This window comes from Impatiens glandulifera, chromosome 7, assembly GCF_907164915.1.
Source record: "Impatiens glandulifera chromosome 7, dImpGla2.1, whole genome shotgun sequence".
NCBI classification, from domain to species: Eukaryota; Viridiplantae; Streptophyta; class Magnoliopsida; order Ericales; family Balsaminaceae; genus Impatiens; species Impatiens glandulifera.
This window is the reverse complement of record NC_061868.1, coordinates 47865639-47887254: the sequence shown is the minus strand read 5'-3', so window position 1 is coordinate 47887254 and position 21616 is coordinate 47865639. Positions and strand designations below refer to the sequence as shown.

The 21616-nt window shown below is 28.3% G+C and overlaps 4 protein-coding genes across 5 annotated transcripts; all 4 read left to right on the top strand.

Annotated features, from left to right (window-relative positions):
• Positions 1-399: 399 nt before the first annotated feature.
• On the top strand, positions 400-3245 carry LOC124945904 (dolichyl-diphosphooligosaccharide--protein glycosyltransferase subunit DAD1). The gene is made up of 5 exons (XM_047486425.1): positions 400-553; positions 688-735; positions 1805-1892; positions 1975-2018; positions 2988-3245. Exons 1-5 carry the CDS (start codon positions 467-469, stop codon positions 3069-3071), a joined length of 351 nt encoding a protein of 116 aa, XP_047342381.1. The 5' UTR covers positions 400-466; the 3' UTR covers positions 3072-3245.
• Positions 3246-10517: 7272 nt separating this feature from the next.
• On the top strand, positions 10518-16287 carry LOC124946068 (glycerol-3-phosphate acyltransferase, chloroplastic-like). 2 transcript variants are annotated; one of them, XM_047486627.1, is made up of 13 exons: positions 10518-10926; positions 11218-11315; positions 11837-11923; positions 12058-12155; positions 12319-12376; positions 13914-14015; positions 14104-14165; positions 14260-14370; positions 14965-15043; positions 15303-15422; positions 15494-15607; positions 15683-15865; positions 15977-16287. In XM_047486627.1, the coding sequence occupies exons 1-12, from the start codon at positions 10809-10811 to the stop codon at positions 15833-15835; spliced, it is 1200 nt and encodes a 399-aa protein (XP_047342583.1). In that variant the 5' UTR covers positions 10518-10808; the 3' UTR covers positions 15836-15865; positions 15977-16287. The 2 variants fall into 2 exon arrangements, with proteins under 2 accessions (XP_047342583.1, XP_047342584.1); XM_047486628.1 differs by having other exon boundaries at positions 10813-10926; positions 11201-11315.
• A 342-nt stretch (positions 16288-16629) lies between these two features.
• LOC124945377 (bifunctional peptidase and (3S)-lysyl hydroxylase JMJD7) lies at positions 16630-18158 on the top strand. The gene is made up of 4 exons (XM_047485804.1): positions 16630-17314; positions 17401-17579; positions 17659-17729; positions 17813-18158. Exons 1-4 carry the CDS (start codon positions 16643-16645, stop codon positions 17962-17964), a joined length of 1074 nt encoding a protein of 357 aa, XP_047341760.1. The 5' UTR covers positions 16630-16642; the 3' UTR covers positions 17965-18158.
• A 527-nt stretch (positions 18159-18685) lies between these two features.
• On the top strand, positions 18686-21006 carry LOC124945052 (uncharacterized zinc finger CCHC domain-containing protein At4g19190). Its single transcript, XM_047485421.1, has 7 exons — positions 18686-19069; positions 19167-19229; positions 19377-19522; positions 19617-19748; positions 19845-20046; positions 20276-20390; positions 20458-21006. Exons 1-7 carry the CDS (start codon positions 18854-18856, stop codon positions 20820-20822), a joined length of 1239 nt encoding a protein of 412 aa, XP_047341377.1. The 5' UTR covers positions 18686-18853; the 3' UTR covers positions 20823-21006.
• Positions 21007-21616: the final 610 nt, after the last annotated feature.

Below are 21616 nucleotides of genomic sequence, written 5' to 3'. Positions count from 1 at the left end.
GAACTTATATTAATATTAAAACGTCCCGCGTTTATCAAATTTGGTGTTGAATTTAAAATATAAAGTCTTTGTAGCCTAGTTGGTTAAAAAGTTGTACTTGTTTTGTTAGGTTGCAAGTTCAAAACATACCTCTAGCATTTTTAATTTTATTTTTAACCGTTTTAAATTTAAAAACGGGTCAACCCACAATCCGACCCAAGTATTCAAATTAACCACAGCTCTCGACCCCGGCAATTCGGACACTTTAAAAATTAAGCATCATTATATATATATATATATAGATTACTTAACAGATTTATTTTTACATTTTCCTTAATTTAGGTTTGAATAATAAAAAAATTAAAAATCTAAAACTAATTGTAAAATTTATATTGTTTCGTTTTCTAAACCAGGCAGAGTGATAGAACTACTGTGTTTAGTGTGAGCTTAACCTAGCGGCAAATTGAGATCCGAGAAGGAGAGAGAAATGGCGAAGTCGTCGGCGACCAAGGATGCCCAAGCACTTTTTCGCTCTCTCCGATCTGCCTATGCTGCAACTCCCACCAATCTCAAGGTTAGTCTCTTAATTCATATGTTACAACTTACCATGGATCTGTTACACATCCATGGATCTTTCATCTAGTGTGCCGTCATTAACACTCGTAATGCAAGTTTTGTTAATCAACGTTATCTCGATTTTCCTCGCAGATCATCGATCTCTACGTTGTCTTTGCTGTATCAACAGCTCTGATTCAGGTGAAATTAAATCTATTTGATTGATGTAATTGAGTTTATGAATATGTTTTAACTAATTCGCTTGTTGATTTGCTATAATTCTATTCTAAATGCGATTTTTTTTACACTTGTTTGTTATTAACTGCTAATAGTGACATTCACCAGATGATAACTCTGACTGGAAGTTAGGGTTTGAGTTTAACTTGGATTTGATTGATCTAGTTGGAAATGTGTATATTCTGATTCTCACTTGGATACGTTTACACAGATCAGATACTGTTTGGGATATTTGAGTGACGTGTTTCAAGATTGGATTGTTTATGAAAATAATGTTGGTTGCTTGTATTGTATGATAAAAAAAAAGATAAAGAAAATGAAACAAATGATAAGGGAATTTTCAAGTAGGTACAATTGTATTTAAATTGTAGGTTGAAGGGGATTGGAAATGTACTTGTAGCCTTTTATACTTGGGAACTAGTAATGGAATTCTGATTGCGCTGGTTTCATTATGTGTTGTTAAATCGGCATGATGTGTATATGATTGAACCCAACTCCTTGGCCCAAGTGGTTTTTTGTTGTACTGTTGTCGGATTTTCAAATCCTGAAGACTACTGATATAAATTACAGTCTTTGTTTGTCTTTACAGTCTTTGTTTGTCTTTTCCTCAATAAAGAGGCAATTTTGATGCGTCCACATGAAATGCTGCGCGTTTTGCAAGGAATGTCGGAGCTTTATTGTAGTCTTCTTATTTGATCTTGACCATGAAAAATGAGTATTCTTCTTTACTTGTTGATCTCTTCAATGATAATAACATCTCCTAATTTAGCTTGTAAGCCATGATATATTATATAAAAAAAAGTCAAATACCTGGTGTTTGAGCTCTTGTCCTAGACAGATTATAGAATATACTTGCTGCCATATCTCTTTTCCCATAACTGTATTCTCTTTTTTGATGATAGCATCCATATCTTATGTCCATGTTTGATATATCATTTTCTCTGCAGCAATCTAAAAAATTTCTATTCATCTTCTATTGATGATTCCTTCTTTTTGAAATTTGGTTTATTCTTACCTCTTTAGCTGTAAGCAGGTAGTTTATATGGCTGTTGTTGGGTCCTTTCCTTTCAATTCATTTCTTTCTGGGGTGCTCTCATGTGTTGGAACAGCAGTTCTTGCTGGTAAGCAGTTCTGTTGCTTGATGTTCTAGGTGATAAGATTCTTTATTTTTTGTTAGTTATTAATTAGCTTCGGTGGCTACAGTTTGTCTCCGTATTCAAGTGAACAAAGAGAACAAGGAATTTAAGGTAAGTTCATACACATTTATGCTCCTTTGACTTATTCCTGGGTTATACAAGGCGATAGAAAATTATATATATTTAGTTGTTTCTGATACTGAATTTGTGTGGCAATTGCTTCTTACTATATCCAGGATAGTTTTGTCATAAAATAGTTCTTTTGGTGTTGAGAAAAAGAGCCAAAAACTTCATTTTTCTTCTTCAACTTGCATAAAAAGCTGGTTCTGCTTTTTGAATTTTGAAAAATGTCTCAAATTACTTCTTGTAGTCGCATTTTGTTAACTCTTTAATATGCATTTTAGAAATAAAATATTATTTTAGCCAAATTTGAAATTAAAGAGTTGCAGAAATTGTTTACAAATGATTTGAGAACTTAACAAAGTTAAACAAAAAACTGACAGTGACAGCATAAAAGTTCAGGAATGAAAACGAGCCTACCACATTACAGGAAGTAAAACAAGCGTTGGTGTAGGAAAAGAAATCAAAAGAACTACACTAAAATTTTACACATGCTATGATGGATTAGGAATTTATTAGTTTGGGTCTCATTTGATATCCCCACTTGTTTGACTAGGACATGTGCCGTTAATTTCCAAACTTTCTACATCCATTTGGAAACAATTTCTATTTCTGATCTTGATCTGGATCCGGATCCGAATCCCGTGTCCAGATGAAAAAAAAACAACCATAAATTTCTAAATCAGTGTCTCCATAAGAGATGTTTCCAAGTGGGAATGATATCCTTCCTTAACCATGCCATTTAGAGTAAAAAGTATTTGCTTTGTCCCCTTAAATCCCTTCCATATGCAATAATGCAAATTTTCACTTTGTTCCGTTGATCTTGTTGGAGTATGGAGTGAAACAGAATTTTTTTCTGCATATTCTTTTTCATGGTGAAGCATTAAAGAAAATGTATTTAGGCGAAGTAAAAGGAGGACATATTGGACAAAGAAATTGACGGATTTCCTATATGTGCAGGATGTGCCGCCAGAACGTGCATTTGCAGATTTTGTGCTTTGCAATCTAGTTCTCCATTTGGTGATTATGAACTTCCTTGGATAGGCGGAACCGAAAAACAATTCAATTTGCCTTATATATATATATTCCTGGAACCTCATATATAGCTGGAGTTTTGTAGTTTACTGGGAAGGTCTAGTCTTTCAGGATTAATATGTGATTGAAAAACACAAATAATTCTTTATATCTTTTCATTTACTTGAGAAATGACTTGAAGAAGGGGCAAAATGTGATGAATTGGTAGAAGATTGTATTTTTAGTTTTTGTTTAAAAAGAAAATGATGATTAGAAAAGTGTTGTTAAAAAGTAAATTAATTAATTTAATACATCCAAATTATTATTATTATTATTTCTGCTAAAAACCGTACAAATGAATTAGAAATTTACTTTTTAAAGCTATTTAATAAAGTGTGGGTTTATTTTGTACTTGCATTTATCCGGTGTATTTGCACGATTAATAATATAAAAAACTGTGAAAAAAATATTACGTTAAAATTTTTATGGGTGGGTCAACCTATAATTTGACCCAAGTATCCATTTACTCTCACATATATCCAAATTAATCACAGCTCTCGACCCGACAATCCGAACACTTTAAAAATTAAACATTATTATATATATATATATATATATCACTTTAAAAATTAAACATTATTATATATATATATATATATAGATTAGTTAGTTAAAAAGTTGAACTTATATTATTAAAATGTCACGTGTTTATCAAATTTTGGGTTGAATATAAAGTGTTTTTAGCCTAGTTAAAATGTTGTACTTGTTTTGTTAGGTTGCAATTTCGAACAATACCTATAACATTTTTAATTTTATTTTTAACCGTTTTAAGTTTATGGGTGGGTCAACCCACAATCCGACTCAAGTATTCATTTACTCTCACATATATCCAAATTAACCACAACTCTCGACCAGACAATCCGGACACTTTAAAAATTAAGCATTATTATATATATAGATTAGTTAGTTAAAAAGTTGAACTTATATTGTTAAAATGTCAAGCGTTTATCAAATTTTGGGTTGAATTTAAAATGTCAAGCGTTATTAGCCTAGTTGGTTAAAAGTTTGTACTTGTTTTGTTATGTTACAAGTTCGAACCATACATATAGTATTTTTAATTTTATTTTTAACCGTTTTAAATTTATGGGCGGGTCAACCCACAATCCGACCAAGTATCCATTTACTCTCACATATATCCAAATTAACCACAACTCTCGACCCGGCAATCCGGACACTTTAAAAATTAAGCATCATTATATATATATATATATATATATTGGTTAAAATGTTGTATTTGTTTTGTTAGGTTGCAAGTTCAAACTATACCAATATTATTTTTAATTTTATTTTTAACCGTTTTAAGTTGATGGGCGGGTCAACCCACAATCCGACTCAAGTATCCATTTACTCTCACATATATCCAAATTAACCACAGCTCTTGACCCGACAATCCGGACACTTTAAAAATTAAGCATCATTATATATATATATAAATTAGTTAGTTAAAAAGTTGAACTTATATTGTTAAAATGTCATACGTTTATCAAATTTTGAGTTGAATAAAGTGTTATTAGCCTAGTTGGTTAAAAGATTGTACTTGTTTTGTTAGGTTACAAGTTCGAACCATACCAATAGCATTTTTAATTTTATTTTTAACCGTTTTAAGTTTATGGGCGGGTCAACCCACAATCCGACCCAAGTATCCATTTACTCTCACATATATCCAAATTAACCACAGATCTCGACCCGACAATGGGACACTTTAAAAATTAAGCATCATTATATATATATATAGATTAGTTAGTTAAAAAGTTGAACTTATATTGTTAAAATGTCACGCGTTTATCAAATTTTGGGTTGAATTTAAAATATAAAGTGTTATTAGTTTAGTTGGTTAAAAGGTTATACTTGTTTTGTTAGGTTGTAAGTTCGAATCATATCTGTAGCATTTTTAATTTTATTTCGGGACACTTTAAAAATTAAGCATCATTATATATAGAGAGATTAGTTAGTTAAAAAGTTGAACTTATATTGTTAAAATGTCACGCGTTTATCAAATTTTGGGTTGAATTTAAAATATAAAGTGTTATTAGCCTATTTGGTTAAAAAGTTGTATTTGTTTTGTTAGGTTGCAAATTCGAACCATACCTATACTATTTTTAATTTTATTTTTAACCGTTTTAAGTTTATGGGCGGATCAACCACAATCCGACTCAAATATCCATTTATTCTCACATATATCCAAATTAACCACAACTTTCGACCCGAAAATTCAGACACTTTAAAAATTAAGCATCATTATATATAGAGATTTATTTTTATGGTATTGATTAGAATGATGTTCAAGATGTGAGTTTTTTTAGTTTTGTTTGGTAAAAAATAATTTAAAATGAATAATAATAATAATACATATTTTTAATATTTTATACTATTGATGGATGATATTTGATTATAATTTTATTTGAAAGAATAAAATAAAACAACATGCATGCATGATATTTAATAAGAAATTATTATTTGTATTAATTTCATTTTAATCTTAAAACTGATATTTGACATTTGAATGATTATTTGTTTTAGTCCGTTATAATGTAGTATGTATATTTTAATAGTTAAAAGATTATATAAAAAAAGTAAAAATATTAAGACTAAAATTATTAATAAATATATTTTCTTTCTTTTTTTTATCTTTTCTTACTTTTATTTTTATATCATATTTTTTATTTTGCTAATATTACAAGAAAATTTTATTTGATAAAAATATTTTAAAAAATCACTTTTCTTACATTCAAATCTCACTTTAAAATGTTTTATTTAGTTAAATCACATTTTTATTATAATATAAATATAATTATTTTTAATTTTTATATTAATAATTTTATAAAATATTTGTGATTATAATTAAAAAGATTCTCTGTGTTAAAAATCAACATAAAAATAAAAAAGTCATTCCTATTATTATTACTATTACTATTACTATTATTATTATTATTATTATTATTATTATTAATATAATTAATTATTATTATTCTCATTATAATTGATATTATTATTATTACTAATATTATATTATTATTAATTAGTAATATTATTATATTAATAATTATAATTAATATTAATACAATTATAATTAATAATAATAATTATTATTATAATAATTATAATTAATAATATTTGTATTTTTATTATTAATATTATATTATTATTATAATCATTATTATCAATATTAATATTATATTATTGTTATTATTATTATTAATTATTATAATAATAATAATTATTAATATTATTTATGTATTAATTAATAATAATAATAATATTATAATTATTTTATTATTATTATATTAATATTATTATTAATTTTTTTTTTTTATTATATATATTTTTCTTATTAGTATTGATTGTTATTATAATTAATTAGTATTATTATTATATTTATTATTATTATTATTTATTACTATTATTATTTATTTATTTATTTTTAATATTATTATTAATATTATTAATAATATTAAAAATTTATTATTATTATTATATTCATGTTTATAATTATTATTTTATTTATATTTATTATTAAAATTATATTTATTATTATTATATTTATATTTATTAATATGTTTATTACTATTTTTATATTTATTATTATAATTATATTTAATTATTATATTAATAAAAATATTATTAGTTTTTAATATTATTTTAATTAATATTATTATTCTTTTTTTATTATTATATTAATATTATTATTAAACTATTAAAATCATTAATATTAATATTATTTTTATTAATAATATTAATTATTATTATTATTAATTACTTTTATTATTATAATTATATTTATTACTATTATATATATATTTATATTTATTATTTTTATATTTATATTATTACTTTTATTATAATAGATCAGTGTTAATAGTTCATAACTGTTCTACTTATTATTATTTATATTATTCTAATAAATATTATTAATAATATTATTATTAATATTATTATAATTATAATTATAATTATAATTAATAATATTATAATTATTATAATAATTATTATTAATGTTATTATTTATTATTAATTATTATGATTATCTTTATTAATTATTAAAATTATTATATTTATATTATTATTAATAATAATAATATTGTTAATATTATTAATGTTATAATTATTATTTATTAATATTATTAAGTGTGAATTAATATGTTATAATTATTAATTATATTTTATTATTATTATTACACATTTTATAAATATTATTTTATTATAACTATTAATATTATATTAATATTATTATAATTACAATTATTAATATTAATATTATTATAATAATTATTATGAAATAATAATAATAATTATTAGTGTTATTATTTATTATTAATTATATTTTATTATTTTTATTAATTATTATTATTATCTTTATTATTTATTAATATTATTATAATTATTATATTTATATTTATATTAATATTATTAGTATTATTAATATTATTAATAATATTATAATTATTATTGTTAATATTATTGATGTTATAATTATTATTTATTATTATTATTAAGTGTGAATTAGTATGTTATAATTATTAATTATATTTTATTATTATTACATAATTTTATAAATATTATTTTATTATAATTATAATTATTAATATTATTTTAATTATTATAATTAATATTATTATTATTTATTTTTTTATTATAATTATTAATTTTATTATATGTAACAATATTATAATAATGATAATTATTATTTTTAATATTATATTATTATTGTTAATATTGTTATTAATATTTTATTTATTATAATAATTATAATTAAATATTATTAATTAGTATTATCATTATTATTAATTATTATTATTATATCAATATTATTATTAATATTATTGTTAATATTAATAATATTATTATTATTATTTATTATTATTATAATTATATATTATTAATTATTATTATTATCATTATTATTATAATGCTTTATTTATTATATCAATATTATTATTATAGCTAATATTATTATTTATTATTATCATTATCATTATAATGATATTAATATTAGAAATATTAATTATATATTATTATAATTATATATATATTTTTATATTAGTATTATTATTAATATTATTATAATTATTAATTTTAGTAATAATATTATTTTTATGATTTTTATTATTATTTTTATTATTTTTTATTAATATATTGATTTTATGGTTATTATTAATTACTATTATTATTATTACAATAACAATTATTGTAATTAATATTATTATAAATATAATTATTAATATTATTATTATTTTTATTGTTAATTATTATAAATAATAATAAAAATATTTATTAATATTATAATTATCAATTTATTATTATATTAATATTATCTAATAATATAATATTATCATTATTAATTAAATATTATTATAATAACAATAATTATTATTAATATTATTATAATTATTATAATAACAATGATAATTATTAATATTATTATAATTATTATAATATTATATTATTATTATGAATATACAATTATAATTATTAATTATAACGAGTAAACAAATTCAATCTTTTACCCAACATATTCATTTCTCTTTCCATACATATCTCTTCACATCTATTTAAAAATTAATTTGTATTAAGAAAATGTTTATTAAAGAAAAATAACATGAGAATATAGTTGTGAGATATATATAACTTTATCATATTAAGAGTGTAAATTCTCAAACTTAACATTTTTCTCGTTAATATTTTCCAACTAGTTTGTTAAAATTCTGTTCATATTTTTATTTTATTTTTTATTTTATTTATTTATTTATTTATATTTAAATTCATTATTAAATATATATATATATAAATTATTATTTTTATAAATTTGTTTAGATATATTTTGATATATATATATTTTAAATTATTATTTTATAAAATTTATTATTTATATTTTAATATATATATATATATATATTAATTAATATTTATATAATATAATAAATACTCACTAAGATAAATACTAATAAATTTAAAATATTTTAACCATAATTATATAATAATTTAATTATTTTATTCAAGATATCGATTACCACATTTTTCTTAATCATGTGCTATTGAGAAACTTCTAGATTATTTGTTAGTTGATTAACATTTTTGGCTTATATTTTACTAGTGTTTCTTAAATGCTTAATTTCCTTATTTTGAATCGTATTTTATTATATTTTTATCGTTATATTTAAACGATTATCATTTATATAATATTGAATTAAACTTTTTAAAATAAAAATAAAAGTTATTTACAATAATAATTAAAATGTACATATATATTAAAATATAAATAATAAATTTATAAAAATATTAATTTAAATATATATCTAAATATAAATAATCAAATTTATAAAAATAATAATTTAAATATATATATAATAATAAGTTTAAATATAAATAAATAAATAAAATGTGTTTGAATAGTAGAGTAAATTAATTTAGAAATAAAAAAAAATAGATTAGTTTAAGAAGTTGAAAAAAATATTAATTTAAAAATTAATTTTAATATAACCCTACTCAGAGAATAACTAACCATAGAGAATTAAGTTCGTGTATTGTAAGTTGATGAAAAATAGCGTAGAAGAAGAAAAAGTTAATCTGATATATTTTTATTATTTTTATTAAGTTATGTTTGTTTATATTTTAAATTTAAAAGTATATAAAAATAAATAAAATAAAAGTTACACTATTTTAACATAATTCTTTTTGAAAGAAAAGAAATATTTCAAAAGAATATTATTTTAAGATTAATATGAATTAATTATATATATTATCATAAGATTCCTACTCCTTTATCTCTCTCTGTATATATCTTGACATTAATGCACTATCTTTCTGAGTGTATAAATACTACAATTTTATAGTTGTTACTTGTTAGTTGTTACATAATAATAAGAAGAAAAATAAACTAAACCCATTACTCATTGATCAAGGTGAATCCATTAAAATGGGTAGGAGAGAAATGGTGCCACCGACTCTAATTCTGGTAGTGGCAATAACATTGTTGATGGTTAGACCTAAAATGTTAGAGGGTGCTCAAATAGTGATGAAGTGTAATCGTGATAATTGTCTTAAGGTATGCGAGAAGACTTTTCTGAAAGTTGTCATCCTCAAATACTATTGCACGGTTTCAGGCGCTTGTATTTGTCAACATGCACCGAAGACGGTTAATAATCAAAATTCCAAACTTATAACATCTATACAACTTATTCATGGTCAATAATATTATATATGAATAGAACTTGTATGCTCAATATCTCTAGCTTGTTGGCTTATTCATTTTCTCTCAATAATAAAAATATATCTTAAATCTGAATTCATATGTAATTTAAATGTTTATTTATAATGCTACCAAAAAAATGTCAAATATACACACACCTCTTAATGGTAGGGAATAGATGCGATGAAGTGGTTGAATAAATCTACTTATTGACTAATTCCTTATTTATAATTTGTCAATTATACATACAAAAACAATTGAATTACTATATCCCTTTCTCTTTCCATATGATCTCTGAATTAGTTTTGTGATCTCCGGCCTCCGTTGGCGATCTCCGGCCACCGTTGACGATATGCTTTTCTAAGGTCTTGAATTTGAATGCTAGGTTTCCGTCTGCTTCCACGTCTTCCTCCGCATCTTACTTGAAACGTCGCCAAATTTCCTGCCGTATCTCCGTTCCATAGATTGCTCGGAGGTGTCGTTATTCGGTTGTGCTCTACTGCTATTCCAAGACTAGAGGAATGGCTGAGAAAGTGAAGGAAAATGTGGCGAAAGTCTCTGTTGTAGCTTCTGGCTCTGCTTCAGAGAAGAGCGAGCTCGGACATTCACGTGTATTTATTGATATCCGAACTGAACAAGGTTAGTATATTCTTCACTTTATTTTACATACTCTATCAGTTATTATTTTCATGTACTAATGCGTTTAAGATTCTTCGTTGATTTATTGTTCTGCTTTCTTCCGATTGCTCTCGATCAATATTACTTTGCTTCGTTATAATTACCAAATAACCTTACTGCATACTCTTGAAAGATGAACTTGATCTCTTAGGTGGTTTTGTGGTCATAAATTTCTTCTTCTTGTGCTGAACTGCTGATGATGGATTTGATTTGCTGCTCTCTTATTTTGCACCAGTTTTGAGTCTTTTGCAGATCTTCTTTCTGGAATTAGAAGTGAAAAGGAAAGTGGAAAGCTTCCTGCAAATATTGCTCAAGGAATGGAAGAACTTTACCAGAATTACCGAAATGCGGTACTGTGTTTTAGTTAGTATTAGGCTATGTTTTCTTTCTTCTTAATGAATCTCTTTTAGTTATATTGATACTTTAAAATTACCTGATGAAACAATGACACTTTTAATTATTACCTACTCAGGCTGCTTTATTTCTATTTCACTTTCATTTGTTTAAATACTATTTTGGTACTATAGTTTGCATATATGCTTCATTCATGTTCCAAGTATCATAGACATGGTCACTGGAACCATATCCAATTGATAACTTCATAACAGCTAAATGACCTGGGCCTTGACAGGAGAGGACGAGAGGTCAATGCTAATACAAAAGAAAACTGGATTATACCTGATTTGCTATGACAAATATTTTTCCATCTTATTTTATTATTTGCCCCAAATTTGTCCTTCTGCTATGTTTTCTTTCTTTCTTAGTATGCTTTGTTTACAAGTAATACTTCAACATGTGAATACACTATTTTGTTAGATATAGTTTAGGTTCCTCTCACAAAAATATGTTTGGATTGGGTCTTCTTATTCAGGTTTTCCAAAGTGGTATTCCCAATGCAGAAGAGATTGTTCTCTCCAACATGTCTGTAGCCCTTGATAGAGTTTACAAGGATGTGGAGGTATCATCAATTTGATACTACTTTATGGCATTTATATTTTTTTAAGCATGTCCAACATAAGCCAAACTATTAAGCTATTTCTTATGAGAACCTTGTTCACCTTTCCAATGAAGAACTAACCGATAGCTGTGCAGGATCCTTTTCACTTCTCACCCTATCACAAAGCCATAAGGGAACCATTTGACTACTACATGTTTGGACAAAATTATATCCGTCCATTGATCGATTTCCGGTATGTATGACAGTTTTCCTTTTTGTATTTAGGACTGAATATTTTAACAGTTCGTGGGTGCACATTTTGTCTAATGACATTGTTAGCCGTCTATCCATGCACTTGCTGGTAGAGTTGCTTGAGTTAGCTGCATTGACCAATGCCTTGTTTTTTGCTCATTCAGGAACACATTCATTGGCAACATCTCTCTTTTTAGTGAAATAGAAGATAACATTCGGAAGGTGCTGATATTTTTTTCTATAAGCTTCTCGTTTGTTAAATTCCTCTGATTTATATTGCAAATTATATGTTAATGTCATGGCATGAAATTTATGTGTTTGTACATGGGATTATGAGTGTGTGTGTTTTGGTAATGGGAAAGTTCAGCTACTTTGACCTAGAGGTTAAGTTGAACCACAAAAGAATCTTCTCATGGCTACTAAGTTTGGTTTTATACATCTGTTCCTTGTTTTATTTTCTAGGTCATCTGCTCACTTATTCCCTGTGGAAGCAAGTGTATTATCTTCCTTTCTCGGACCCCATCGCGATTCTATATCTAATGAACACTTAATAATTTCTACCATTTCCGTTTATTGACGACCTTTCTTTCTGTTCAGCTAACCACCATCTTTTCCTATTTTTTCTGATCTCTCACCCTTTTCAACTAGGTATTGCACATCCTTGGAATATCAGTTTATGAAAAGATACTGGGATAATGAATTCAAACTCTTTGAATTGACCACTCTTAACCACCATCCTTTGTAGTTAAACACTGCCTCCTCATTTCTCATGTACACATATATTAATTTGTGTTGCACTCTCCCCTCAACGGGAGTTTGTCAATGGAATCATCTCATGCATTGGCAATGGCACCAAATTAAAAAGTGCTACCCAAGATAGAGCCTCCACATGAAATCACGTTGCATAATAATCACAGAGTTTATTGCATAAGGCTTTCACTTCGAGATGCCTTTGCTATAGTATTTCCACCAAATTACTGCCTATCCTTGGATATGGAGCATATCTAGAATTAGTTATTGAAGCTTGACTTGGTTTACATATTAAAAATTGTGAAATCCTTAAGTAAAATCAGAATTAGATACGGTTGTAGTGTTAGGCTGGATTCCAAATGAGGAAATTATCAGTTTTGACCACTAGTCAAGTTTATAATATTCTTCACAATAAGTTGAACCTAAAGACTTGGTTATCTATCATCTTTAAATAGCCTTGATCATCATTGATTTATCCTCATCAGTCTACAACCATGAACCAACCTAGGAATATTTCCCACCAAGCTATCTTCTCAAAATGCAATTTTTTGTAGCCTTTTTGCAGTAACCCCTGTGAATTCTTATTTTTAATGATTAGGCTACTAATTACTGGGTTTTAGGTTCTAAAGCCCTCCTATGATTCCTGATATTATGGGACAACAGATTTAGAGGACTGAACATGTCTAGAAATTGTAAACCGTTTTCTATACAAACAGAGAAGCACCGTATTAAATTAGCGTATGTAATGGGATGCCTACTATAATTACTATATCATAATTGATCCTTTACGTAGGCATTGATGGTCCAAGTGCAATGACTTACAACTTCCGTTTTGTGTTAAATTCACATGCACATGAATATCTTCTAGCAATGCACAAATCTGTTATGCTTCATTGAGCAAATCCTTGTTCAGCACTGTCTACTGTTTAGCTTTCCTGATAGTTTTAATTGTACTTCCCTGTTGTTTATTGATAATATGATTTTTCCCTGATATCCTAAAAAATCACAGGGCCACAATGTTATACTGATGTCTAACCATCAATCAGAGGCAGATCCGGCCATTATTGCTTTGTTACTTGAAGCGACACATCCATATATTTCTGAGAACACGGTTAAGAATATATATATATTTTGCTTGTTATGTTATTTGATTACTCTGAGAGCTGAATATTCATCATAACATAAGCAGTATTTTTCAGATATATGTGGCAGGTGACAGAGTGATAACTGATCCTCTTTCCAAGCCCTTCAGCATTGGAAGGTGCTAAAAGAACTTTTTGTTATGACAATTGAATGAATTCAAGTATTATGTCATGTCATTTTACACAGACTTAGGCTTTAAGTTTTCTCTGTAGGAATCTCTTGTGTGTGTATTCCAAAAAACATATGTTCGATGTTCCTGAACTTGCTGAAACAAAGAAAATAGCAAATACAAAAAGTTTGAAGGAAATGGCTGTGCTTGTGAGGTATTATTCCTTGTTACTATATGAACTGTCTTGTAATTTATTTATTTTGAAAGGGGGTGCAGTGATTCATTAATGCACTGCCTTTTATATATACCTTTTTTTTATACAAGGTCTCATCATTCTACATTCTCTTGCACACCTTGATACCCGCTCTTCCTAGTTTTTGATAGATTAAGAGACTTAAATAAAAAATTGAATTTGACCTCACATGGATAAAATATAAAAGAGGGTGTTAATAAAAAAATAGACGCTGAAGATCTAATTAATCACTACATGTACAGGAATTTGGTCCTACATGATTCCAAAAACAAGGAAGTGAATTTTTCTTAAGGCTTAGATTGAATGTTAAGCAACAGGTTGTTCAAGTAAATCTGACCACAGTTATACATTATCACTTTCTGGATATCCATATGCCTCAAGAAAACTAAGGATCTTATGTCCTTAAAATGAGATAGGAATTGTTAAGAGCTTACCTGGTGCAGATACAGACATATATTAGTCATCACATGACAGAAAACATCACAAACTTGATGAGGTTTTAATTTTCTGCAATCAGTTCCTGGATTTATTATCTCAATCCTGTTCACATGCCAGGGGCGGATCAAAGATAATTTGGATAGCACCAAGTGGCGGAAGGGATCGCCCTGACCCTACCACAAATGAAATGCACCCGGTAAGATTTTTGCCTTGCTTGTGAATAGACCTGTTTTACGCGGTGCATATGTCAAAGATTCAATCTTTCCATGATATTAAAATAATTAAGGATTTTTGTCATCACTTCCAACTTCTTAATGTAGTTTTACATCAAAATACCTTTTCCAACTTGAAGCAACCTTTCTGTTGTTCAAAATCTCATTTCAATTTGTTGCACAACATGATATAATCTGTTATATGGGAAATTTAACAGTTCATACTGATAAAATGAGGTTCAGGCACCCTTTGAGATTTCTTCAGTAGACAATATGAGAAGGCTGATTGAGCATGCTGGTGTTCCTGGTCATATTTACCCCTTGTCTATATTATGCTATGATATCATGCCTCCTCCTCCTAAGGTATGTTTGGCTTCTTCTTCTTTGTTAGATTATGGAATACATATTTGTTTTTCATTCGCGTGTGTCCCCAGGTCGAGAAAAAAATTGGAGAGATTAGAAATATTAAATTCTTTGGAGCTGGAGTGTCAGTAGCACCTGAAATCAATTTGGATGCAATCACAGCTAGCACTGGGAAACCCGAAGAGGTTTTGAAATTGTAAACTTGAACTTGATCATATACATTGATTACAATAATGTCATTTTTTTTTTTGTTTCTGCAGGTTAAGGAAGCTTATTGCAAAGCACTGTACAATTCAGTGGTGGAGCAATACGGAGTGCTAAACCGTGCCATACATGGGAAGAAAGGACTGGAAGCATCGGTTACCAATGTCTCCTTATCACAACCGTGGGACAAGACTGCCTGTTTAAAATAATAATAACCATTATTTATAAAGCCGTCTCAGGTTTGTTTGAATGAATTTGAACTTCCCTTGAACAAGAATTGTTTTGTTTTTTCTATCTTACTATTTAGTATTAGTAATCTAAAATCTATGTTCCTTCATTTTGTCTTTCAGTTCAATGAGATCCAGCAGCTTCAACTTCATGGAATATATACTATTTTTTGGTTGTCCCCCCCCTTTTTTTTTTTTTTTTCACACGTGCATAAGATTACAGCCTCGTCGCGATACTCACTTGTAAAGTCCAACTAACCAGGGCATTTGCGAGTATTTTACTTCTTATTTTAATTATCCAATTGTTTTGGGTAATCCTGATTATTTTTCCTATTGATAATGATAATATAGCAAAGAACTATTTTAAAGTTTTGCTGTAACATTCATTGAGCTTTAATGTAAAACTCTCACATTTTCAGTTAATTTTACTAATTAATACTTATAATCTTAATGCAAGGTACACCACATTTGCTATGTAATGTCACTCTTTATAAGCCCACCAGTTATATCGTATTATCTTTCAAAATATATATATATATATATATATATTTAATAAAATTATATTAACAAAGTTTTTAATATTGTATATATTGTTATATATTAAAATTTTATATTATTATAAAAAAATACTGTATTTTTTTTTTAAATATTAAAAATAAATATATATTTATAATATTATATATTTAATTGTATTTATTAATAAAAAACACGTAAATATAAAAAATAAATAAAAATCCATCCATTTTCCGCCCATAACTTTCACAAGTCATAAGCCTTGATCCGTACAACATGTCTGCTCAGGTAAAGCAGCTATGGGAAGAAGTAAGAAACCTGAGCCTAGGAAACACCGGCGCCGTCGAGCGCCTCCCTTCACCGCCGTCTCCTCTCCAATTCCTCCGCGACTTCGTCTCCCAAAACAAACCCTGCCTTATCTCCGCCGCAACCCTTCACTGGCCCGCCTCCACCCTCTGGACATCCGACGATTCCCACCTCCTTAACGCTCTCTCTTCCTCCTCCGTCTCCGTCCATCTCACCCCAACAGGCGCCGCCGATTCTCTAACTCCTCATCCCTCTTCTCCTTCCCGCCTTTGCTTCGCCACTGCCCACGTTGAATCCATGCCTTTCCCACTCGCTCTCTCCACCGTCTATTCCTCCGATCGGGATGAAAAATTCGTCTGTTACGCCCAGCAGCAGAACGATTGCTTTCGTTCTGAGTATTCAGGAATTTCCGGCGATTGCGAATCAGATATTCCATGGGCAAGCGAAGCCCTGGGTTGCCTTCCTGATGCAGTAAATCTATGGATCGGAAATCATCAATCTGAAACCTCTTTCCATAAGGACCATTACGAGAATCTGTATGCTGTCGTCTCCGGTGAGAAACATTTCCTTCTTCTGCCCCCAACCGATGTTCATCGAATGTACATTCGTAACTACCCTACTGCTCAGTACAAGTATGTCAAGGTAATGACAACCCATTTTGAGTTGAATTTGATTAGTCAAATAAGAACTAAATTTTGTATAAAAGAGTTAACTTTTATGGGTTTCAGGAGACATCAAAGTTCACATTGGATTTAGTTGAAGAACCTAAGATACAGGTGCCATGGTGTAGTGTTAATCCTTACCCTTCTCCAGATAACATGGAGAAAGAAAGAGCCAAATTTCCGCTCTTCTTTAATGGCCCAAAGCCCTTTGAAGTTACAGTTAAAGCAGGGGAAATCCTATACTTGTAAGTAATTACACTTTAGATTTAGTTCTCTTGTTGTTATTGTACTTATAAACGAGGTTCGGTTTATAATTGATTGCAGGCCGAGTATGTGGTTTCATCATGTTAGGCAAAGTCCTGATAGATTAGGAAGGACAATTGCTATAAACTATTGTAAGTGAAAGCTTTCTTTTGCTTCTTCTCCTTTTCTGCTAAAATTGAAAAACTAATCTTGATTTTTGTATGTTGTGCTGAAGGGTATGATATGCAGTTCGATATCAAATATGCATACTTCAATTTTGTAAGATCGATACCTCTTAGGTTATGTGATCAAGCGAATGAACTGTCCCTGGATCAAATGTGTGATCCAGAAGACGATTTATCTGATAGCAATTGTGAAGATGAATAGAAAGACGATTTATCTGATAGCAATTGTGAAGATGAATCAGCCCTTTTTCAATCGGATCTTTGCGAAAGAGGAACAAACCTGGTTCGAAGAGGGGCGAAAATGTTTACAGTTTGTTAGAAGTTTTTAGGACTGATTTTGTTAGAACTTAAATTGAATTTGAAAAATGAAATTATAATTCATTTATTTTTGTCAAAGATTATTGTGTATATTTGTTGAATGCACCAGAATGTATGAGTCTAACAAGATTTTACTCCAAATTTTTTATTATAATATTTATATTTTTAATTTTTAATAAAATTCAAATAAATGAAGGTATAAAGTGATAAAATTTAAATAAATAGAGGATAATTGAAAATAATATTTTGGAGAAATTCAAATTCAGATAAAGAGAATCAATTTATCCAACTATATTTTAACTATGTGATTATGGCTTTAAAATAATCATATTAGACTCTATTTTGAAATGATTATGCAATTTAAAGAAATTCAAATAAATAAATGAGAAAATAATTGTACCCGTGATAAAATATAATATTTATGCACATAAAAAAACTATTAAGTTTCTAATTACATATATCAATTTAGAGCTAAAAAACTCAAATTTAATTTACCTTGAACAGTAAAAAAAATATTTGTCTTTTTTTTTTGAGAAAAATAATTAATTATGTTTATTATAAACTTGTTTGTAAAGTTCCAAAATTGAGGTGAACTGGGTAAAGCTCCGACGAAACCCTAATATCTGGAGACTGGTTCACTTCTCAATTCTCGTATTGGAATAAAATTGTGTGGATCTCATCTGAATTTAGAGAGAGATAGAGAGAATCCGAGCTTCCATTTTCTCTAAACCTTCGGATTCTAGACTGATTTGTCTTTCCGACAGGGAATTAGGATGGACGAAGAAGAAGGTGGGATTAGGTTGAGCAAGAGGTTTCCAGACAAAGGTGGAGAGGTCGACAACAAAACCAAGTCCGGAACAGCCTGGTCTCACAACTTTCTCAATCAGAAACCATGGCATCCTCTCTCTTATCGCAATCAGCGTCGCTTGTGGATCGCCGAGCAAACGGACGCCAATCACCAGCGCCGCGCCGACGAAGCCGCCAGAGAGGTCCTCCCTTCGCTCTCTCTAATAACCCTTTATGCTTTTATTTACCAAAATTATATCTGAGCTTACCTGGTTCGCGTTAATCCTATTTTCTTCACAGTATTCCCAAGAACAAGAATTCTTCCGCCAGACGGCACTTGTCTCTAAAAAGGAGAAAGAGAAGGTAATCTCCCTGCTTTTTATCTTTTAAAATCCATACAAGTATTGTGACCTGTAATAACTTAGGGTTCTTCAATGTGTTCATGTTGACTATGTGTGTTTTCAGTATCCATGGTTGAATGTTAAAGGTGTTTTTTTGTAAATTGTGCAGCTGGAAACAATGAAAGCTGTGAGTTTTATGTATATTCGGCCTCCGGGTTATAATCCTGAAAGTGCAAAAGCAGCAGAAGTTGCAGATGAAATGAAGAAGCAAGAAATGGACAAACCTCAGCAAGATGGAGCAGAATTAAATGAGGCGTAAGCCCTTGACTTAGAAATTTTAACATGTCTCACTATTATAGAGTTATGGCTCGGAAGTGTGTTGATTCTATCGGTAATTGATGAAATGTAGGCAATTGGATGCTGCAAGCACTAAAGACCAACAGGGTGATGCCAGGGCAAAGAAGAAACGAGTTCCTAGAGATGTTTTTGGTCGTGCTGTACCTACAGAAGAACAATTCGAAGTCCTTAAAAATGCTCCTAGGTATGAAGAACAATTAATGGCATGTTTCTCAGCTGACAATTTCCCTTTGTGTATATCTGAAACTGGCAATGTTGCTCTCTCTCGTTAATTTCTCAGGATGGAAACGGGTGCTCCTGCAAGAGTGAATCCATTTGGAGTTGAAGTGCGCAATGTGAGATGTCTTAGATGCGGAAACTTTGGCCACCAAAGTGGCGATAGGGAGTGTCCCCTGAAAGATGTAATAACGCCTAATGAAGAGAGTCGTCTGAAGCGAGATGACCCCCTAACGGCTATCCAATCCCATACTGATCTTAACGAGGTATTCTAAGAACTAGTTATTGTTCTTGACTAATCTCAATATCTGTAGTTTTCCTTTGAATAAATCTTGTATATGCTGAAAAAGTGGTCTAGTTGGGTTAACTGACTAAAGTATTCTTTGAATTCAATATTTTAAAATGTTATAAATGAAAACAAGAGTACTTTAGTTTATAAAGGGTTATTTGGATTAAGGAGATGCAAATGAATGAGTCTGATTTTTTTTTTTGCAGCCTTTGAAGTGGGAATTGAAGCAAAAGCCAGGAATGAGTCCTCCACGAGGGGGTTTCAATGTGGACGATCCCAACCAGCAGATTGTTGCAGAAGACATCTTTGATGAATACGGAGGTATTAATTTACACAATAATCTTGTTATGGATTGATGCTAACCATTTAACTAACTAATTTTCTTTAGGATTTCTTGGTGGAGACGTCATGGCTAACTTGTTGACGGATTTATCTGACAAGAAAAAGAAGAAAAAATCCAAATCCAGCAGCGATAAAAAGCATAAACGGAAGTCAAGAACAAGTCCTGAAAGGAAGGAATCATCTTCTTCTGATGAAGAAGAAGATGATAAAGGGAAGAGGAGGTCAAGAAAGATGAAACCTAGCAAAAAAAAGCATCATTACAAGACTAGTTCATCAGAATCAGAGTCGAAGCACAGTAAAAGGAAAAGACACAGACATACTTACAGAAGCTCATCTGAAGAAGATTTAGAACGACATAGAAGTAGTAGTAGTAGGCATCATCGTCATTTTTCCCGCTATCGGTCAGGATGACAAGGCATGCATAATCCATTTCTTCAAGTAATTTTTTAAATTAATGTTCTTGAAGACAGGACCATTTGAGTGTGTTCTTCTTCTAGTAGGTTGAGCTATCTGGTTGCAGTTTATGACCTAATCAATTGATGCTAAAGAAGGTGGGAACAATGGGGAATATTGTAATAAATAAACAAAAGAGGTTCAACCCCTGCGTTTGTTTGGGACAGTTTAACCAATAGTAAATTTCAAATGGGGTTTGTACTTACAGTAAAAAGATTTATCTTAATTTTGTTTTACCATTTTTTCCTACTATTTTTCATCACTTTTACCCATTACTTTAATTTATCTCTTGTAAACACTAAACATTGTAAATATAATAATAAATACAATTTTAATTCGTTATTCAGTTAATAATGATTCAATTGATTAAAATAAGTGGTCAAAGTTATTTTAAAAATTAATTGTGTGTAAATGTCATATTGTCCCAAAAACAACATCCCTGCTTTTTCAGAAACTGTTACTAAATACAAAGAAATTTTGAATGATACCATCGTAAATGATTAAAATAGTTTCTTCAAAATTTTCCTATAAAATATCAAAGATGGCTTAAAATGAAATTAAGCCTTATTCATTACAAACAAATATATAAAAAAAGTCCAATTTACTATATATTAATGAACCAATTTGTAAGTTTATTATGTCAAGATATTTGAGGGTTATTTGTAAGGAAAGATGTTTGAATTGCTTATTTAGTATAGATTTTTTTGAATAAATAAAATTTGAATTATATTTGTATTGATTTTAGAAAGTAA

Coding starts and splice junctions, on each gene's coding strand:
- LOC124946068 (XM_047486627.1), top strand. CDS start 10,809: ATGGCTGAGAAAGTGAAGGAAAATGTGGCGAAAGTCTCTGTTGTAGCT. Junction 10,927..11,217: donor TGATATCCGAACTGAACAAG/GTTAGTATATTC, acceptor AGTCTTTTGCAG/ATCTTCTTTCTGGAATTAGA. Junction 12,156..12,318: donor CGTCCATTGATCGATTTCCG/GTATGTATGACA, acceptor TTGCTCATTCAG/GAACACATTCATTGGCAACA.
- LOC124945904 (XM_047486425.1), top strand. CDS start 467: ATGGCGAAGTCGTCGGCGACCAAGGATGCCCAAGCACTTTTTCGCTCT. Junction 736..1,804: donor TATCAACAGCTCTGATTCAG/GTGAAATTAAAT, acceptor AGCTGTAAGCAG/GTAGTTTATATGGCTGTTGT. Junction 1,893..1,974: donor TGGAACAGCAGTTCTTGCTG/GTAAGCAGTTCT, acceptor CGGTGGCTACAG/TTTGTCTCCGTATTCAAGTG.
- LOC124945377 (XM_047485804.1), top strand. CDS start 16,643: ATGTCTGCTCAGGTAAAGCAGCTATGGGAAGAAGTAAGAAACCTGAGC. Junction 17,315..17,400: donor CTCAGTACAAGTATGTCAAG/GTAATGACAACC, acceptor TATGGGTTTCAG/GAGACATCAAAGTTCACATT. Junction 17,730..17,812: donor GACAATTGCTATAAACTATT/GTAAGTGAAAGC, acceptor GTTGTGCTGAAG/GGTATGATATGCAGTTCGAT.
- LOC124945052 (XM_047485421.1), top strand. CDS start 18,854: ATGGACGAAGAAGAAGGTGGGATTAGGTTGAGCAAGAGGTTTCCAGAC. Junction 19,523..19,616: donor GGAGCAGAATTAAATGAGGC/GTAAGCCCTTGA, acceptor GATGAAATGTAG/GCAATTGGATGCTGCAAGCA. Junction 20,047..20,275: donor CCCATACTGATCTTAACGAG/GTATTCTAAGAA, acceptor TTTTTTTTGCAG/CCTTTGAAGTGGGAATTGAA.